The 21,667-nt window shown below is 33.9% G+C and overlaps 2 protein-coding genes across 3 annotated transcripts in view; one reads left to right on the forward strand and one right to left on the reverse strand.

Annotated features, from left to right (window-relative positions):
- Positions 1 to 21,667, forward strand: part of LOC125862623 (potassium transporter 4-like) — a 346,656-nt gene that overhangs the window by 112,577 nt on the left and 212,412 nt on the right. The gene's annotated exons all lie outside the window — the stretch shown is intronic.
- LOC125862625 (putative late blight resistance protein homolog R1B-17) lies at positions 1,797 to 20,320 on the reverse strand. 2 transcript variants are annotated; one of them, XR_007446067.1, is made up of 3 exons: positions 18,175 to 20,320; positions 17,988 to 18,044; positions 1,797 to 1,950 (listed from the first exon to the last, which is right to left on the reverse strand). XR_007446067.1 is itself a non-coding variant. In XM_049542743.1 (2 exons), the coding sequence occupies exon 1, from the start codon at positions 20,272 to 20,274 to the stop codon at positions 18,175 to 18,177; it is 2,100 nt and encodes a 699-aa protein (XP_049398700.1). In that variant the 5' UTR covers positions 20,275 to 20,320; the 3' UTR covers positions 17,939 to 18,044. The 2 variants fall into 2 exon arrangements, 1 of the variants encoding a protein (XP_049398700.1); XM_049542743.1 differs by lacking the exon at positions 1,797 to 1,950 and having other exon boundaries at positions 17,939 to 18,044.

The following is a 21,667-nucleotide window of genomic DNA, read 5'->3' on the forward strand; positions in this document are numbered from 1 at the left end:
AGTATCGAGTTTCGAGTTAAGTCAAGAGTCAAGAGTTGAGTTCATTTCTCAAAAAGTAATTAGGGAACTAAGTATTTCCCAAGGAAGTTATAAGTGTTTTCACATCTAAGTTGAGAGGAAACAGAGATTTTCAAAAGAGTTTTGAGAAGTTTGAGCACTATCTCTTTTAAAAATAAAAGATGAGTTTTTCAAAAGAGTTTCTAAAATATGATTAGATATGACAAATCGAGTATGTCATCAATGTTTAAACAGTATGGTCTCTAGATATACCATCAATGTTTAAGCAGTATGAATATCCCGAGTCATCAATGATCATATTAAAAATATGGTTTTGATTTGTTCTTTTTAGAAAGAGTTTTCAAGTGCCTTCGGGCTAAGTTTTGAGTAATTATCTCAACTAAAGAAAGATGTGTTTAAAACACTTATGAGCTAAAGTATTTTTGGGAGTAGTCTTGAGCACCGAGTTGGGGACACGAGTTCATATTAACTCAACTCTCCATAAGAACCATGTAGCCAAACATGGGATTTCTCGGATCATACTTTTTAGATGATCACGAAAGTTAAGCTAGTGGATCCATTAAGCAAAAGTTAAAGTAAGGTCCTATATCGATGGCAAGGTATAGGATGGTCCTTGGGCAACGTGAGGTAAAACGTTGTATCACCACTTAGTTTCATAGTGGTGGTTATCGGTTAGAGAAACTCCCACAGCAGTAAAAAGAGCTTGGTTCCTCGATAAGTTCTGCTTAGTATGGATGGGGGTATGGGACTTCATTCATGCATTGCACAAGTAGACTTTGAGAGGAAGCATGGTATTTTCATGATATTATAAATATGATTTTTACGTCATGTTTTAATAGTTTCAAAGGCTTTATATATTGCATGTGTCTCATTGCTTTATATTAAGTTCAGTTATTCTTGAGTTGTACAGAGCCAAGGTAAGTTCTCTTTTGTATCCCTTTTCAAGCTTAAGTTGTTTTTAGCGGTCCAGCTCGCATACTCGTACATTCCATGTACTGATGCCAGTTGGCCTGCATCGTTTTATGATGCAGACGCAGGTACCCAGGATCAGCATTCTGCACGCCGTTGATCCAGTTGAGCACTCTAGAGTCAGGGGTGAGCCTCATTGCTTCCAGAGGGCTCAGTTATTTTGTTCTCTTAGTTTTGTTTATTAGGGTGTTGCGGGGTCTGTCCCAACATCCATCTAAGTATTTTAGAGGCTTCATAGACAGTCAGTCAGTTAGTTTTGAGTCTCTTATCTATGTATATATGTAAGTATTCTATTTTGAGACTCGAGTTGCCTTTTTGGCCAGATATGTATCATTTAAGTTGTTTATGTCTCTGCATAGCATTGAGTTATTCTGTTGAGTAGGTTTCCGCTGAGTTAAGAAAGCCAGGCCAAGGGTTCGCTTGGGGCCAGCAATGGTCTCCGAGTGCCGGTCCCGCCCAGGGTGTAGGCTCGGGGCGTGACAGTTTGACAGAGTCGTGGATTCGTTAAATGATAGTTTGAGTGAGCTGTCAATGTAAGTTGTTTGTCGTTGGAAGTCTAGTGGTTTGTCTGTGTTGGTTAATAGCCACATTTGTTGTCCCTTTTAGCATTTTAGCTTCAAAATGACTCTTTCGGCTCACTCAAACTGTCATTTACTTTAGTCGTGAACGAATCCACAACCACTCACTTTGAACAATTTAAATACCTTCATGTAATATATCAATATTCTAGTTCTAGCTGCTAGAACTAGAATATTGATATATAGTTTATATATCCATACATAAAAATAGTGATGGCCCTCTCAATCAATTCCTGCTAGGATTGAAAATCCTGTATTTTACATTTCCATACAATTGAGTCGACCAAAATGTTCAAACATTCTGGGAATCTAACTATTACAAGCTCCAATACAAATCTGATTACGAAGAAGAAGAAAAATTTCAAACATAAACTCTCAAGAACATCTTTTAGGATCAAAGATTCAAAGTACTATCTGGAAGCGTAAGTTAACTCTACTGTTACTGCATTAAAATCATATGAAATAATTCTACATTAGCACTTCGTTTTATAATGACTCAACAATAATTTCAATAAAAATGGAATCAGGACATGAAGTTTATGTATTTCGGATAATACTCAAAGACGGAAATTTTAACATACCTAAGTAATTTGAACTTGAAGCTCATAATTTCCCAAGCTTTCTTGCTCTTCTTGAATTTTTTTTGCACTAATCTCTACACCATTCATCCCTCCACAACGGTGTATTTGGATCAATTTTAGTGTCATTATTTCTCCAATATTCTTAGGAATCTCTTCCAATTCATTCAACGCATACAGTAATAGTTTCTCAAGCATTGGAAAATTATTACTACCTGCTTCCCACCTTACCAGACATCCAGATTTAATTTGTAGATTTTTTAATTTGTTAAACACAACATCTTTGTCTAGTTTCCAATCTATTCCATTGAATGCATTATCCGCTTTGAGCACCTCAAGGTTCGGTAAATTTGCCAACAAATTCATAGCATCCCCAGAGAAAATCATCACGCCAAAGGTCTCCAGATCTGCGTGTATGAAATCGAGCTCTATGTGTAGTGTCTCTAGCTCCTCTAGAAGACTCAGAGAATAAAGAATATCATGCCAGTAAGGATAGCCAGAAGTATCTAAAATCTTTAGTTTATTTTAGATTGGGAGTTCTTCTTATGATTTCAGAAACAAAAGAAGAGTTATGGAGATGAAGTGTTTGCAAGTTATTGAGACAAAAAGGTTGTTCTAATTCAAGAGGGTCAGATATATATAGTGGCCATCTAATATCCAAATGCCTTATCTCTGTCATTCTCTAGATATCCAGTGGGTGCTTCATAGTCATCTGTTTAAAAGAATTATGGTCTCTAGATTTCTCAATTTGGCTAGTGAAAGAGCTATCCCAATTTTTTCAGCAACATATCTCAAATGTACAAGCTGAGGTATTACACAACAGAATTCTTTCCAGACTGATAATACGTCCAACACCTTAAGCAACTTGAACTGTGAAACAATGGAACTTGCAATACTAATGATATGCCCTCTAAAATAATTATCTTGCGTTGTATTAAAGGCGCGAGTTATACTTGTAATAACACTGCTATCATCGATTGTTTTGTTTCCTCAATTGTTTCTCCTTCTTCGATCTGGGAAGTTTTGTTTGGTGTGTCCTGGTTTTCCACAGTAGTAGCAATGCTCATCATTTCTTTTGAATTCATTGTTTTTGAATTCCTATTGTGGTCTCTATCTTCTTTGTCTAAGCATTTGCCTCACTCCTCGATTTATGAGTGTCATTTCTTCATCTTGATAATCATCAACTTCTTCTCCGACTTCAGATGTCTCAGCCGTGAGGCCACAAATTTTTCTATCATCTTTGCTGTACATGTTAATATGGTTTTGTTAATAGGCCATCAAGTTGACTCGGAGTTCATTGATCGTACATCATTTTATGTAAGTCTCCATCTTTAAGGATAGTAGCTTTGGTCTCCCAAGCTTTAGGAAGACTTTTGACAAATTTTCTAACTTGTAGCCTATTTGAGTATACCATTCCAGGTGACTTGAGTTCGCAGACAATTTTACTAAATCTCGAGAACATGGCTTCTACGCTTTCATCTTCGGCCATTTTGAAAAATTCATATTCATTGACTAGTGAACTGATTCGAGCTTCCTTTACCTTGGTGGTTCCTTCATACGTCACTTCTAGTTTGTCCCACATTTCTTTCATAGTCTCACATGTTTATATTTTGTCATATTCAGCTCCGCTCACTGCACAGTATAAAAAACATATAGCTCTAACATTAGTTTGAATTACCTCTTGTTGCTCTTTTGTTATATCGAAAGATTCAGGATCAAATGGCTTTTTAGTTCCATCTTTTTTGGTCAGTCCAGGAATAGGGCTTTGGACCCTTCTTGATCACAATCCATGCTTGATGATCATTTGAAGAGACAAAGATTCTGAATTTGTCTTTCCAGTGAGAGAAATGTTGGCCATTGATATATGATGGTCGAGTTGAGGAATGTCCATCTTGAAGTAGAGCACTAGGAATCTTATAATGTACCATTGGATCTTTACTCACGTGTGGTTAAACACTTTACTGGTGAGACCTGCTCTAATACCAATTGAAAGTCAAGAGGGGAAGGGGTGAATTAAAATTCCTTCAGTCGACTTCCTGGATGGAGTACTCGACTCACCTGCAGGTTAGTCTCACAGTATAAAAACAAGAGTAGATACAGAAAGTAAATTGACACAAGATGTTTTATACTGGTTCAGAACACCGATGTGGTGCCTACGTCCGGTCCCCTTGATTTTCAAGGGTTTCCTTTCGAGCTTGTTGAGAACTTGGTTGTACAGGAAGTGTAATCTTCAAGTCCTGTCTGATGTGCAAATCAGAGCTTCTATGTTGACACTACCTCTACTTGTATAACCTACACTCAGAATCTTTCCTTCTCCTTTTCTTTTACAATTGTTCACTCAATGTGTACAAAGCTTTATGAAAGATGAAAGAAGATCACAATGTAAGTTCAAGTGAAGTTGCTTAAGGTTGTAGTCTGTCCAGGTCTTCATTTATATGTTGAGTGTTGATGTGATTTTAGCTCTAATAGGAAAATCCAAGGGAGTTTCCTTCAATCAAGGATTTGTAATGATTCCTTGATTGAGATTATCCATGTCCTTGATTTGAGATACCAATTTGACTTTTGTCTTGAATTGGAAATTGGTTGGAGACTTCTTCAATCACTTAGAATCCAAGTGGTCTTCCGTGATCAGTGAGTTGATCTTTTATTGATTTCCCTTGCTATCTTGATTGTCTATCTCTTCTTTATTTCCTTTTTTGACTTCTAGTTAATGGATATCAAATTGACTCAATATCCATAACAAATCTTCTTCCTTTGATGGGGCTGTATGATCTCCAGATCTTTTGCTTTGTGAATTACTCTGTTGATTTATTTGAGGATCTTTTGCTCCGTGAATCACTCTGTTGATTTATTTAAATTCCTTTTTCTGTGGGGCTGCTTTGATCTGCAGATCTTGCTTTACTTGGTTTCCTGTCATTATTCAAAGTACATCAAGTTAACAATAATAACCATTCATTATGCGTATTCAAGTTTTTCATATATTGTCAGACTAAAAGAAACCTCATTGCATCCACTTTAGGAAAATATATCTCCAAAAAGTAATGTCAGGGCTTTTGCAAAACTTTATTTTCAAATGCACAAGTCGTGCTTTATATTTTATAATTTTATTATTGCACAATAGTTTATTTGTACCCCACTGATATTATATCTTGGTATATGGACAAAATAAGCCGAAAACATCACTTTTCAAGTGAATAAAAATATACTTGAATTGTATTTTCTTTGGCCAATAATTTATTTGTCAACTCTCGATAAATTTAATATCAAGATCCTCATCAACATTTCTAATTTTGAGCGCTATATTTTATTAAAAAATATCGTTGACGGTTTATTTGATATTGATTCTAATGTGACATAACTTATCAAACTCTCTTTATTTTTCATCATTTTCATGTACCCGAACCTTTGCCAAGGTTTTATGAAGTGTTATGTCATGGTGCTCTTTCTAAAGCATTTGCTTCATTATTATGACCATCTGGATCATTTGCTCCTGTTCTTCTTCAAGAAGTTTTTATCTTTCAAATCGATTAATTTATCACGCTTCAGGTGTGCCATAAATGATGTCCTTCAAGGACTTTTCATTGGAGCATTTATAACTAGATTATAACATAGGATCAGTGAATGTGTCTGACAATTGTCTTAAATTATCTCTTCAATGAGGATCATATCAATGATAATTCATTATGTATAACTTATTTTTCAATTGCTTCTCTCCCCCTAATGTTAGAGAATCTAGCATTCACTCAACCTTATTTGGGGACTCATCTTTGTGCATTGCATAATGGTGGAGCAATGAAATAATATACTACACATTTTAAATTTCTAGGCGAGAATGATTTGGTTCTTGACCCTGAACCAATTGTGATAGGGGAACCTTGTTGGCTTGATACGTACAAGTGTTACTACACTTTAAATAAAAACATATCTCATACCAAATTTCTTTTGGGAGTTTTGTTCTCTCGACCAATGATTTAGCTATAATTGGTGGCATATAATTTTTGCTTAAACCACTTGAATATAAATCAACATCATCAATATAATTATATAATTTGAAATGTGCTCTTGATTTAACAATTCGAGCAAACAACATTTGCAAAAATCAAATTGCAAGTTGATAATAAAGCACATGTGACCATAACATAGATACATCTATATAATAGTAAATGGTCCACATGGCAGGTGAACGGGCCCATATTCACCTTTTTATACATTTCAAAATTTCAGGAGATACAATCTCAACCTTTGTTGGTGTAATGATAATTTTATCATGAGAACAAACAACACAAGAGAATTCTTGACGAATTTATTATTTCTTCAATATTTATATATATAACCACATGAAATCTCATTTATTTTCCTATCATATTTGAACTGGAATGGTCATCAACTGGTCATGCCAACTGATATTTATTTCAATTAACTTCTAGTTTATTTTGCATGTGATTCTATCATCATGTCCATATTTAGTTACCACTAACAACATGAAAACATGAGAAATCTTTCACATAAATATTTATAACCCATTTTGATTATATGAAGATCTTAAATCTTTTCATATTTTATAGTCTCAATATAATTTTTTTTTTGATTATTTCTTTAAAACTTAAAAAGTTTCTTTCGAGACTCACTATTATTCCAATATCATGAGCAAATTTATTTCTTTGGGTAGTAGCACATTAAATCACCAAAGCTCACAATTATCATTAGATACTACCACATATTGCACAACATTGTTTGTGTAGTAAACATCTCTTTCAAGGAGAAATTTATATCATTATTGTCATTATCAAAATCATTACAAGCAAAATCTTATTTCTTGATTTACTTTTGTCATTAGTATCTCCTCCCTTTTGTTTAATATCAGGCAAAATACTTTTGATGTACAAAGATGCATAATCAATGACAAATTTTTGTGGTAAAAAATTATTTCTTCTTTTTGTCATATCGATAGTTCATCATAAAACGTACCACAATATTTGTGATGTACTAAAAGTACTTGACCAATGACTATTTGTACCAACATAAAAATTCTTTATTTCTCTCTAACCTCCCATATGGGTGAGTTTTAAATCATACATGAGTATGTCTTTATTTATAATTTTCATCATGTCTTGATACATTCACTTTCAAGAATGGTCGAGCATTCACAATGTTTATCACAAGTTACATTCTCTCCAAGAAATTGCCTATAATAATACATGCATGCTTCATAATTTATTTATTTTTTATTAGAATTTCATTGTCATGATTTGAAATTTATCATATTTACATGACACACCTCGACATCATTTTTGAAAGGTAAAGTGCATCACCACTTTATATTCTTTATTTTGATGAAGGATTTATAAAATCAAATTATTAGGCCACACAACAACTATGTATCTAATGACCGTTTATACCATTTTGATGACAAGAATTATCTTCACTCTTTGAAGGACCATTTGAGAACTCATATTATTCTTTCTTTTATAATCATCACAGTGATGGCTATTATTATTTTTCTTTCTTTCACGCCCATATTCATATGTTCAACCACTTGTCATTTTTCAAACATATTACACAGTGCTATCACATTTACATAAGAGAATGGAGCAAATCAATTGGGCGAATTTATCAAATTTTATCAAGAGCACAATAATTTGCCCAATCATCACAATACCATCAATATAGTGCATTGAGATTTGAAATCCAACGTCTTGCCCATAAAAAGACGTTTTTCGTTAATGGAACGCAAACTCAATACCTTGTCCTCTTAATGCGACGAGACTTGATTCTTTCACCATAATTTCAATCAATATGATAGAACAAGGTGCAATGAAACTCAACCACGGTCCTTAAAACTATCATCTTTTTATAAATATGCATGATTGAATTAAAGTCCAATAAAATATAACCAATAAACTTAAAACATGATAAATAATATTCTATTAGCCCCTTCAATAATCAATGGCGGATCCAGAAATTTTATTTCATGGGTGCTCAATTATTTTTAGTTTGAGAATTGCTATATAAAGTGGGTGCTTAGTTAATACATTTGAATGAATTATTAAATATTACAAACAAATATTAGTGTTAATTGCAAAAAGCAATGGGTGCTTAAGCACCCATAATCCATAACATACATCCGCCAATCTAATCAAAAGATTGTACCCGCAATGAATATGAGAAGAAAAATAAACTTATCTGTAGGCAATTTTACTTTTCAATTACTAGTGTACTCTTTCAGAGAAAGTTCATTAATATGTATAAAGATACAGCCACACTTACCTTTGCAATAGTTAAAGAGCGACAAAAGTATCTTTTCTTATTGACTTCTGAATCAGAAAAAGACTTTGTAATAATAAATTGATTAATTTATTTTATTTTTCTTCAATGTAAGACACATAGCAAGCATTATAAACTAAAGAGCCAAACTATAAGAAGTAGGATCACACTTGACAAAACATGAAAAAATAATTGACGGTCTTTAAACAGTGAATAACTTTACCAACAATCAGATAAATAGGACAAAAACATTCTACAAATGACAACCAATAAAATTAATGAACTGTTTTCGGATCATATACATGATTTTTAGGATCAATACACATGATTTGATTGATTAAAATTACATAGATAACTAATGTGTATGGGGTAATAGGTGTTATACCCCATTTTAACTCGAGGTCAAAACGTGTACAACGTATTGGTGATTTCCAAATTAATTAACTTAAGAAGTCGCCACCTAATTATTTTAAGGTAAATTAGGATACCTAAATTATTAACTAAGTAATACTAAAATTGACTTCAATTAAGGTCTACTAACTTAAAAAGATTCTAGGTAAGAGTTCTAGTTTATCCTAAAGGGAAGGGATAAGGCATCCTTTAAGATTAGTTTTAAAACTATTAACCGGCCAAACTTAGGTTTATAACAAAAGATTATCTATTTCGATTTTAAGTGATTTCTAAGGGTGTGAAAAAAATAAATTACTTTTTGGGAAAAATGATAAGAAAAGCATTTTAGAATTATAATGTGTGACAAATGCATATGTGCATTGTATATATATAAAAAGTTAGTATATGCTTATGAGATGAAGTATTATGATTAAAATGTGGTATGAGAATGCACAAGAATGTTGCATATAAAAATAAAAGACTAGTAGAAAATAAAGAAAGCATGTTTGGGTTAAAATAAATAAACACCTTATTTTACTTGAGAAAGAAAAAAAAGGTTATTAAGGGGGTGGGAATGCACTCTCAAGTTCTTGAAAAGTTGTATTTTTACCATGAAAATATGCACTCTAAAGTTCACAAAAGACTATGTTTAAGTCTCAAAAGATGCTACATTTTTCAAATAGATTTAAACCAAAAAAATGATAAATGGGGGTGCATTTGAGGACAAAAAAAAAAATCTGCACATAAAACTAATAAAACTATATTTTAATTCTCAAAAATCTGCATTTTTTAAGGGTTCAAAATATGTACATTTTGGCCTTCGAAACTGTTTTTTTTAGACTTTTTGAAAGCTGCATATTTTCACTAAAATCTGCATTTTTGCCATTAGGAAAATCTGTCTTTCTTTGCACATAAAAATCTGCACTTTGAACTTTCTGAAAATTATATTTTTTTTTTTGCTAAACAAATCCATTTTTTGACTTTAATCTTTATAGAATAGATAAAAATAAAGAAACAAAGACAAAACGATTGGTTAGCAACCACATATGCATATCTACTCAAGAGAGGAAACTACACATCATAAACTACCCTTTCTAAGGTTCAAGTGTTCTAGGCCTGATTCTTTATCGATGAAATCAAAAGAAATTAAAATAAGAATATGATAAAAACAGATAAGTATAGCAAACTTCATAACATAATTAATGGCAAACAAAATAAAGTAATAAAGATCGAAACAAGATACAGAAATATCTCATCCACTCTCGCTTCATTTTTTTTCGGATGGGAGAGAGTAGAAGAAATCGATAATGGACAAATCTTCCTCTTTCCCTCATTCCCTATTCGGATATATAGGAGTAAGAGGAGGACAAGGGACGTGCTTGAAGGACGAAATGCAAGTGCCGTTTTATAGCGGGATGGAGTCTTGTTAAGACTCCTTGCAAACTCCGGCGAACCATGCGAAATAAGAAAAAGCAACATTAGAAAAAGGATATTTAACTTAAATGAACATAAAAAGAAAGAAAGGAAAAAAGAACAGATTACTATCAAAAATATACATAAGGTCATGCTAGATCAAAGTTCATGCCTCATTTTACACAGACATACATAAATATAATTCATGCTTCAATTTGTTAGGATAAAGTAAGTGATATTGTTTGGGAATAAAGTCTTTTATTTTTTCATTTAAACTTCTAAATAAGTAACAACTTCACACCAAACCGAGCATAAAATACAATATCGAATAAAATACTTCGGCAGTGCACTTTAAATAAAACAATATTAGAGGAGAAGTAAGAATACAAAGTTCTCAAATGAATCAATAGAATATTCAATAAGACAAACTATACAAAAGTCTTAAACAAATTGTTCTACTGTAAAATTTTAGACAATTTTCCTTAACATAAATACTCAAGATGAATTTCCAAATCATAGCTACACATATATATAGTTAAAAATGATAAGTCATAGAGTTTTCTAAACCATGATTTCTATTTAAACGAAACATATCACATTAGCAGCATGAGCAAAGATATATAACACATTTGAGTTTAAAGGATAGGAAATAAAAATTATAGATTGTTACAATCTAGAGCTCACAACATAGGAGGAAGCTAACAACATGAACAAAACGAAGGTCCTAAAAGCATGGTTTCTAATGATAAAAATAAATAGATTTGGGTCAGTTTTTCACCTGTTTCGGAGCAGCAAACTAGAGTCCTTGATCAAAGATCTACACTAGAACTCGAACTACTTCAACCTCGATCACGCGCAAGACTCCGGAGACAACGAAACAATAAGAAGCTGGATATTTCCCAGAGTAACAGAGATGTTTTGCAGCAGTTTGGTTGTACAATATTTGACTAAAAATTATCTCCAAAAAGCCCCCCTCAAAACGGAAGCTTAAGGCTCGCATTTATAGAGTAAAAACTAAGGTTCCGAGGGTTCTTTAGGCGGGAAGATTTATTTCAAAATCGAGTCACAAAACTCCTTAGAACTTCGAACATCTTACCATGGCAGAAAATTTTTCAGAAGCGATTTATTTCTTATGACCAAAATAGTGAGTCTTGACTGAAGCGTAAGGATCTGACGCATTTTTGAACGTAAAAGTAGACGATCTTCTGCCACACGCCATGGGAAGAAGGAAACTTGCTGGAAAATGGCCAAGCCAAATCTGAAATTTTGAGGAGTGGATCTCAAGCTTTGTCAAAAATGGAGATGAAGCCAAACGAGAGTTCCCTTGCTAAAGAAAGAGAGGGAAGCGTCTGATGACACCAAAGGAAAAATAATAGACTGTTTTTTTGGGAAATCCAAGGGTATTTAGGTCACTTTAGGTGGATTAAAGGAGGGTAGAATAGGTAGTTTAGGATATTTGGGATTCTAGGACTTTAATTTTGAATTGACTGACCAATGAGGAGGAGACAAGTGGCAAGAGTGTGCTGATCAATGAGAGGCATGTGAGGGCGTATGACAAGCATGTGTTTTGGAACGTTGGCGCCTTATGTGGCGCTTACGTGGGTGTTCGTGTGGCGCTTACGTGGAAGGAGGAGTGTAAGAAGGGGCTTCTTCTTGGGCCAAAGTTGGGTTACATTCTAGCTTGGGCTGAATTTTGTTTGGGTCTTTTCTTTTCTTCTTTTAAAGTTTTTGGGCTTCTAAATTAATAACCAATATTATAAGATGACAATTACTAGTTTATGAAATAAAAATATATTATGACTTTATACTAATATAAGATATGAATACTAAACAAGAACTTATAATTGATTTAATAAAATGCAAAACTTGAAATAAGGTGAAAACAATCGATTAATAAAAAGAAGGTATAATAAATGATAATAGTAATTTCGATAATAAAACATATAATTTAGAAGATAAATAGTTGTAGTAGTAAAAGTAGTTGTGAAAAGGATAGTTTTATACGTTATCAAATTAAAGCTCGAAAACAATAAATCAGAAGAAAGGAGGGTCAAAATTGGGTGTCAACAATAGGAATGATGACATCAAATGATATTCTTAATAAAACGTATAATTGATCACAAATATAGCAATGGTAAGCGCATACTCATACCTCTTTTCAAAATCGATGGCTTGTTTTGAAGAAGAAAAAAACTCTAACTTTAAAATAATAAATTTGGTTAATACTTTGTGCTGATAACGTGTTATAAAATAAAACACAAAATTAAAATCAAATGGAAAATGTAAAGTAAGAGGAAGACAGAATGTAGAGAAATAGGAGATGCAACTAATTTTTAGTGCCTTTTATTGGGACTCGGCTCCCCTCCAGTAGAAGAAGTATCCAGTTTGTCCAGTGGAGCTTTCATCTACTGACATCTGTCCATAATGATCTAAAGGTAAAAAAAAATGTGATCAAAATAACCTCTTAAACCATGGTTAAGTTTACTAAAACTTTTTGGCTTACTATCAATTTCTCAAGATAGTAAATGAATCTGAGAATGCGAAAAACTTGGTGCGGGATTTTTCTTTTGCTGGGAAAAAGATTTTCTTACCAGGGATGATAGTTGTTCAAGAGAGAAAGCTTCTATGTATATTGCCTAATATCAACAATTGCAATACAAATTTGTTGCTCAATAATAATGTTTAGTTTTTTCATTTTTGCTATTTGAAAAAAAACAGGGAACATGATAATTATGAACTTATTTACTACATAATTTATATATGATTAAAATTACACTTTTTTTACATGATTTTTATGTATCTTTATTAAATGTTGAATCCATTTAACCTTTTTGTTTGTTTACTTTTTATATTCTAAACACAAACAAGAAGAATAAGTTGGATATATGAAGAAATCTGGGGAGAGTTACTAAATAATATGAAAAAATTGGAACATTTAATTTGAAAGAGGTTGGATTTAGGGGTGGAAATTAATTAAATTTGTTGATTTACACAGTGAAATTCAAGATTATTTTAATTTTTGTCTGTCGGATAAAGAAAACGGAACCGTGATTGAGCAAGATTCTCTTCTATATACATGTTGTCAATATGGGAAAGAAATAAATTATAAAAATACTTTCGCTGAACCAGAGGTTATTTTGATCAACTAATTGTGACATTAAGATTATTAAATGACAGATGTCAGTAGATTAAAGACCCACTGGACAAACTGGATACTCATTGTACTGGAGGGGAGCCTAGTCCCTTTTATTGCTTTGTGCTTTGTGAAATGCTATTATATATGCAAAATAGGCCAAATGCATGCCTTGCCATTCAAGTAAAATCAAATTATTTTGCCGTTTTCTGATCACAAAGTTGCAACAATGGAGAAATCGAGCCCAACGCTCGAGCGCAGAAAGAGGAAGACGGCCTATGAAGACGAAGACGAAGATGTTAAGTTGAAGGGAAAGCGTACTGAACAAGTTGAAAATTTAAGGACGAAGATGTTAAGTTGAAGGGAAAGCGTACTGAACAAGTTGAAAATTTAAGGCAAGTTTCAAGGAAGAAGTATTTGAAGAATAGAGAACAGAAGAAATTAAAGAAACTCAGAGATGATATAGAAGATGAAAAATTTTTGTTTGAGAAAATCGAAAAATTGAGCGAACCAGAAAAACGTGAAAATTCATACAAGCAAAAAATTGTTGAATTGGTTAGTAAGGAGCAGCAATGCGACGACGCCGGTGAGGAACGTGAGATTCATCCACAGCAAGCTTGGGAGGAAAATCAAATCAACAATGTGAAACTTAATTTTGGATCTAACGACAGAAAACAGAAGGATTATCAATTTGTGTTTGAAGATCAAATTGAATTCATCAAATCAACTATAATTGATTCAGATTCAGATGTTGATGTTGATAGTGAGAAGCTGCAATGTACCAGAAATTCGAAACTTAACAAGGATAGGAAGGCACAATTTATCCCTACAAGGATGCTTTGCTCCAAGCTGTTCATGATCATCAAGTTCTTATTATAGTTGGAGAAACGGGCTCCGGGAAGACAAGGCAAATACCTCAATATCTTCATGAGGCGGGTTCTACTAGAAGCGGTGGGAGGATCGTTGTACTCAGCCTCCTAGAGTTTCTGCAATGAGGGTTGCTGCGCGTGTTTCACATGAAATGAGTGTGAAAAATAAAGATGATATTTTGGAACTACAAAAATCGTAGATTTTTCTAGAATAATCTACTGTAGTAACTTGGATAAGTATCTTGTAGAAATATCTAGATAATCTATAGTAGAAGATAATGATACTAGATTTTTCTTGTAGATGTTCTAAAGAAATTATATATTTATAGAGAATTATGGAATAGTCTAGATTTTGTAGTATCTAGAACCATCCATAGGTTGTATAAATATGGGATGGTATTGTACATTTGTAACCTACCCAAGAACAACCCAATCAAGAGTTTTCTTCCATAAACAAGTTCTCCTTTCTAGTTTCCTCTTTTTTAGTTGAATCTTCCAATCTTGGTTAACGATCTTGGGCTAGTAGAAGGTTTTCCGATTATACTTTTCTTCTGCTATTCTCTACATGGTATCAGAGCCATAGCCGTAGATTGGCTTGTTGGTGTTATTTCAAGATCAAGTTGGTGGTAAATTCAACTAGTTTGTGTAGTTGGATTTTAGCGGTTGTGTTAATGGACTGGGAATGGAGTTGTTGAATCAGTCCAATTACAAGGTATAAAAGACATTATGGAATCATACCTTGTGGGAGAGGATTGGTGGGATGTTTATTAATGGAAATGAAGCAAGTCCTCCTGCTGACGGACAGGAAAATAGCAGTGCGTCCAAGAAGAGGAAGCAGATTAATGCGAAAGCGGAGTTCATTCTGAAGAGGATAATCTCCTCTGAATTATTCGATCATATTATAAAGTGTGAATCAGCTCATGAAATATGGAGGACCCTCGATCAATTGTTCAACAAGAAGAATGAAGCATGGCTGCAGATATTGGAGAATGAATTGGCTAACATCACTCAAGGTAATCTTTCTATCTCAGAGTATTTTTTAAAGATTAAGAACTTATGTTCTGAGATATGTTTATTGAATCTGGAGGAGGCTATTTCTAATGCACGAATGAGAAGAATTGTCATTCATGGGTTGAAACCTGAATATATTCCATTGTGACGTCGATTCAAGGATGGGCTCAACAACTAACCTTGAAGGAATTTGAAAATTTGTTGTCGTCACAAGAATTACTAGCCAAACAGTTGGCTAGTGTGTTTGTCAAAGATGGAGAAGGAGATGCTCTTGTAGCCGACAAGAGAAACTTCAAAGAAAAATCAAGAGATATGTCGCACTCTCGATTCTCAGGTGATTCAAGCTCGCCAGGAAAGAAGGAAGAGTCTTCTAACTATTATGGTAAAAAGCCTCCCAGATGCTATTGATGTGGTAATGTAGCACACATAAAAAGATATTGCCAAGCCAATGAGAGTAATATGGCTTAAAAGGTTGCTGAATAAGAAGAAGAGTGGGGAAAGTGTTTAGTAGTTGAGGCTCGAGCATTGGATGCTATGGTTTCTATCAACTTTGAAAGAGATTGGATCGAGGATTCAGAATATAATGCAGTTGACCACGTGGAGAAGCAAGACACTGACGTCATCTATATGAAGCAAGAAACTCTTGAAGATGTTCATACTGGTGATATGGTAGCTTCTATCGAAGAAATCAAGGAAGTAAATTCTAAACAAGCAGTGCCTGGAGCTATATATGTCGATGGTGACCTTTGTGGAGAAAGTATTGAGAAAGATGTATGGGAAGTTGAAGTCTTTGATCAATTGTCAGCCATATCGAGGCCAATCATTGGCTTAGATCAAATATTGGAAGCAAATGGAGAAAATGTTGATCAAATAGATGGAGAAGCCGACCTTGAAGGCCAAATTTCAGGCGAAGCGATAGACGATATATCTTTCAAAAGCTGTAAAATTGATAAGCATGTAATTGAAGAGCTCGAAAGGAAATCTAATGGTGTATCCTACCATGGTGCCGAGGCTTCAATTCAGAAGAAATAGATGACAATATCATCACCGACCGAGATGAAGAGGCTAATAATAATGAAATTTCTCAATATTATGGAGTTGCATCGGATGAAGCATGTCTTAAAATTTTGAGCATCGGAGTTCCAAACTTGTCCATCTTAAATGTATCTCCAGATAGTACGCAGGGAAGCTAAATTTAAGGGGGAGTTTGAGAACTCAACAAGGAGATAATCTACATGGATCAACTGACAGTAAAAATCTTTATCATTTGGTGAAGGAAGAAGAGTTCGGAAGAAACTGTTGAGATTTTCACCAAGACGTGGCTCAAAGCTTCATTTGAGCTCTTCCACGACAAGTGTGGGGTAGTTTCCAAAATATCACTTTAAGGGGGAGTGTGAAAAATAAAGACGATTTTTTGGAACTACAAAAATCCTAGATTTTTAGGAAAGTTTCTAGAATAAACTAGTGTAATCACTTGGATATGTATCTTGTAGAAATATCTAGATAATCTAGAGTAGAAGATAATGCTACTAGATTTTTCTTGTAGATGTTCTAGAGAAATTAGATATTTGTAGAGAATCATGGAATAGTCTAGATTTTGTAGTATCTAGAACCATCCATAGGTTAGTATAAATATGGGATGGTATTATACATTTGTAACCTACCCAAGAACAACCCAATCAAGAGTCTTCTTCCATAAACAAGTTCTCCTTTCTAGCTTTTCGATCTTAGTTAACGATCTTGGGCTAGCAGAAGTTATTTCAATTATACTTTTCTTCAGCTATTCTCTACAATGAGGGCTAAACTTGGTCATGAAGTTGGTTATTCTCCATTTCGAGGATTGTACTTATTAGAAAATTGTTCTGAAGTATATGACTGACGGAATGTTGCTAAGAGAGTTCCTTACCGAGCCTGATTTAGCAAGCTATAGTGTTATAATGATTGATGAGGCTCACGACAGAGCATTGTCAACGGATATCCTGTTGGGTTGATAAAAGATGTAGCTCGTGCTCGACCACATCTCAAGTTACTTATATCTAGCGTCAGTGATTATTTTGATTGTGCTCCGATTTTTAAAAGTACAGGACCAACCATTCAAAGGTGGATCTAAAGAAGGCGAGGGTGTTCACCCGAATTGTGATATGAATGGTGAGAATAATAATTAAAAATCGTGTAAAATAGCACGACTAGGAAGAAATTATTTTAAAAAAATTTGATAGTCATGGATTTGCTCACGATTAAAGTAAATGACAGTTTGAGTGAGCCGTCAATGTAAGTTGTTTATCATTGGAAATCCAGTGGTTTGTCTGTGTTGGTTAATTGCCAAATTTGTTGTCCCTTTTAGCTTCAAAATGGCTCTTTCGGCTCCAAACTTATTATAATAACCTTTGCAGTAATAGCGAGAATATTGATATATAGTTTACATATCCATACATAAAAATATTGATGGCCCATACATAAAAATATTGATGGCCCTCTCAATCAATTCCTGTATTTTACATATCCATACAATTGAGTCCGTCACAACTTCTCACCACAATGGTGCAAATGAAGTATCCAAAATGTTCAAATATTCTGGGAATCTAACTATTACAAGCTCCAATACAACACTCGAACTAATAGAGAACTCTCTTGCAATTCAAGGGGACTGGAGAAGGATCCACATTAGATCCCAACTAGTATAAATGATATGAAAGATCTCCTTCCAATGCAAATCTGATTACGAAGAAGAAGAAAAAATTCAAGCATAAACTCTCAAGAACACCTTTTAGGATCAAAGATTCAAAATGCTATCTGGAAGCGTAAGTTAACTCTCCTGTTACTGCATTAAAATCAAATGAAAGAATTCTACATTAGCATTTCATTAATCCATAATGACTCAACTTTAATTTCAATAGAAATGGAAGTTTATGTATTTCGGATAATACTCAAAGATGGAAATTTTAACATACCTAAGTAATTTGAACTTTAAGCTCATAATTTCCCAAGCTTTCTTGCTCTTCTTGAATTTTTTTTGCACTAATCTCTACACCAGAGCCATTCTTCTCTCCGTAACAGTGTATTTGGATCAATTTTAGTGTCATTATTTCTCCAATACTCTCAGGAATCTCTTCCAATTCATTCAACCCATACAGTAATAGTTTCTCAAGCATTGGAAAATTATTACTACCTGCTTCCCACCTTACCAGCCATCCAGATTTAATTTGTAGATATTTTAATTTGTTAAACACAACATCTTCGTCTAGTTTCCAATCTGTTCCATGGAATGCATTATCCGCTTTGAGCACCTCAAGGTTTGGTAAATTTGCCAACAAATTCATAACATCCCATGGTAATCTAGTAAGTGATAATGTCAACTTTTTGAGATTAAGAGGGAAATTATACCCGGAGAAAATCATCACGTCAAAGGTCTCCGGATCTGTGTATAGGAAACCGAGCTTTATGTGTAGCGTCTCCAGCTCCTCGAGAAGAATTAGAGCATAAAGAAAATCATGCCAGTAAGGATTATCATAACTGTGCAAAATCTTTAGCTTTTTTAGATTGGGAGTTCTTCTTATGATTTCGGAAACAAAAGAGGAGTTATGGAGATGAAGTGTTTGTAAGTTATTGAGAAACAAAGGTTGTTCTAATTCAAGAGGATCAGATATATATAATGTCATATGATTTTCTACCAGAAGAGGATTACATATATATAGTGGCCATCTAATATCCAAATGTCTTATCTCTGTCATTCTCCAGATATCCAGTGGCTGTTTCAGAGTCGTCGGTTCAAGAGTTACAAGAATTATGGTTTCTAGATTTCTCAATTTAGCTAGTGAAAGAGCTTTGTTAATATTTGCAGCAACATACCTCAAATGTACAAGCTGAGGTATTACACAACAGAAATCTTTCTTGACTGATAATACGTCTAACACCTTAAGCAACTTGAACTGTGAAACAATGGAACTTGTTTGCCTTTTAAAATAATTATCTTTTGTTGTAATAAAGGTGCGGGTTATACTTGTAATACCACTGCTATGCCTTGTAGGATAAAATCTCGGATGTAGAAGTTTAGATGGAACGATCACTCGCCGTTGCTCATATATGCCTTCTGAGGACATGAGAACATTCTCATTCATGAAATGCACAACATTTTCAGTATGAGCTTCTCTTAGGCATAGTTGGCGAAGAAGATCGTGAATTTTGCAAGTTTTCATCCTTCCATTAGCCCTTTGTTTACCAGCCAAAATTAGACTTCTATCAATTAACTCTTCGAGATACCCCTCTGCCACAACTTCTAACCTTTTATTGCTTCTTGCCTTTACGAATTGCTCGGCAATCCATAACCTGATCAACTTGGAAACGTTAATCTCCATGTCTTCTGGAAAGCCTCCAACATACAGAAAACAAGACCTCAAATATTGGGGCAAGTAACTGTAGCTGAAAGAAAGAATTGATTGGCACTGTTCGGATACCGTACCAAGGAATGAGTTCAAATTTTCCTCAACCTTCTTCCAATTATCTTGTGTCTGGTCCATTTTTCCAAGAAGTCCAGCAACAACGACAACCGAGAGAGCTAATCCTCGACACTGTTTTACAATATGCTTCCCTGTTTCTTTTAATATAGTAGGACATGGATCTTTTTTGAATAATTTTTCAGTGAACAGATTCCAGCTATCTTCTAGACTTAGAAAAGACTTACTATGAGGCGGAAAATCAGGACAACTGACATAATTAGCAACATACTTGAGCCGAGTGGTTAATAGAATTCGGCTTCTATTGTCATCATTTGGAAATATTCTTTGCATTTGGTCCCATGCCTCAGTACTCCAAATATCATCTATGACAATTAGAAATCTCCTACACTTAAGACCTCTATACACTGTCTCCATTAGTTGATCATTACTCATTTCCTGATTGCTTCCAGTAATTGAAGAGACAATTTTAAGAAGCATTTGTCTCTCATTGTATTCTTCAGAGATAGTGAACCATGCATGTTTATCAAATCGAGAACGAATAAATGAATCATCATAAAGTTTTCTGACAAGAGTTGTCTTACCTATACCGCCCATACCAAAAATTGGTATGACAGTTAACTCGTATGTTTGGGAAATGAGGCGATCATGTATGGTGTTGAAGTCATGCTCCATCCCAATTATGGTATTTTCCTCAACTGTACTTTTGTCTGGTGAGGAGGGAGTTGTTGCTAATTCTGCAGATTTGCTTCCATGCTTGTTAACATCGATCACCATCACCATCACCTCTTTGTTGAGAAAATAAACTTGTTCTTCAACTTTCAACAAATCTTCATAAAAGAATCTACAAGCCTTTTGCCGCTTGTCCTCANCTCATTGTATTCTTCAGAGATAGTGACCCATGCATGTTTATCAAATCGAGAACGAATAAATGAGTCATCATAAAGTTTTCTGACAAGAGTTGTCTTACCTATACCGCCCATACCAAAAATTGGTATGACAGTTAACTCGTCAGTTTGGGAAATGAGGCGATCATGTATGGTGTTGAAGTCATCCTCCATCCCAACTATAGTATTTTCCTCAACTGTACTTTTGTCTGGTGAGGAGGGAGTTGTTGCTAATTCTGCAGATTTGCTTCCATGCTTGTTAACATCGATCACCATCACCATCACCTCTTTGTTGAGAAAATAAACTTGTTCTTCAACTTTCAACAAATCTTCATAAAAGAATCTACAAGCCTTTTGCCGCTTGTCCTCATGATCTGCTAGAAGGATGTTTCTTAGACTTGAATCAACTCTATCTTCCGCTTTGTAAACTACATTCCTGATTCTTTTTTCTACAACCTTGGAATTGAAACTCGATAAATTAATTATTGTTATAAAAAAAATATAACACCAGTAAGATTTAGATAACTATACTAGTGATCAATTACATACCTTAAGAGTTTCAATATCCTTTGCAGTATCGTCAAGGAAATCTTGCAGAGCAGAAAGATTTTGACAGAGAGATTCAACATGTTGTTGTGTACAACATTCACAAACCAAAGATTCAGTATGTTTGAAGAGTTGCTTCAATGTATACATAAGTGAAGAAAGAGCAGCATAAGCCATTTCTTTTTGTTTGCTGGATTAATAACTAAAAGATAAAACCTTGCAGATTTAATCTCTCTGCTTTGTTATTATTAGGCTAAGTGGTTACTTTTTCTAAATGGGGAACAAAGGTGTAGTGTACTTATTACCTTTATCATTTGTTTAATTAAAAGAGATAGATGTAAAAGAACACAATCCAATACACTTCACATTACAAAACAAGAAAATCAAATTGCTCAGTGGAGGTATTTCTTTTCTATTTTAAAATTGTTAGTGCACTCACTTTTTATCCTTTTGTTTGCCTTTTGTCCTGTTTTTATAGGATGGTGCCTATTTCATCCTTAGAAGGAGCTGTTCTAATGTTCTTTCTCTTGTATGAACTTATCGTTAATACACAAATC

This window comes from Solanum stenotomum, chromosome 4 (assembly GCF_019186545.1).
Source record: "Solanum stenotomum isolate F172 chromosome 4, ASM1918654v1, whole genome shotgun sequence".
Taxonomy (NCBI): domain Eukaryota; kingdom Viridiplantae; phylum Streptophyta; class Magnoliopsida; order Solanales; family Solanaceae; genus Solanum; species Solanum stenotomum.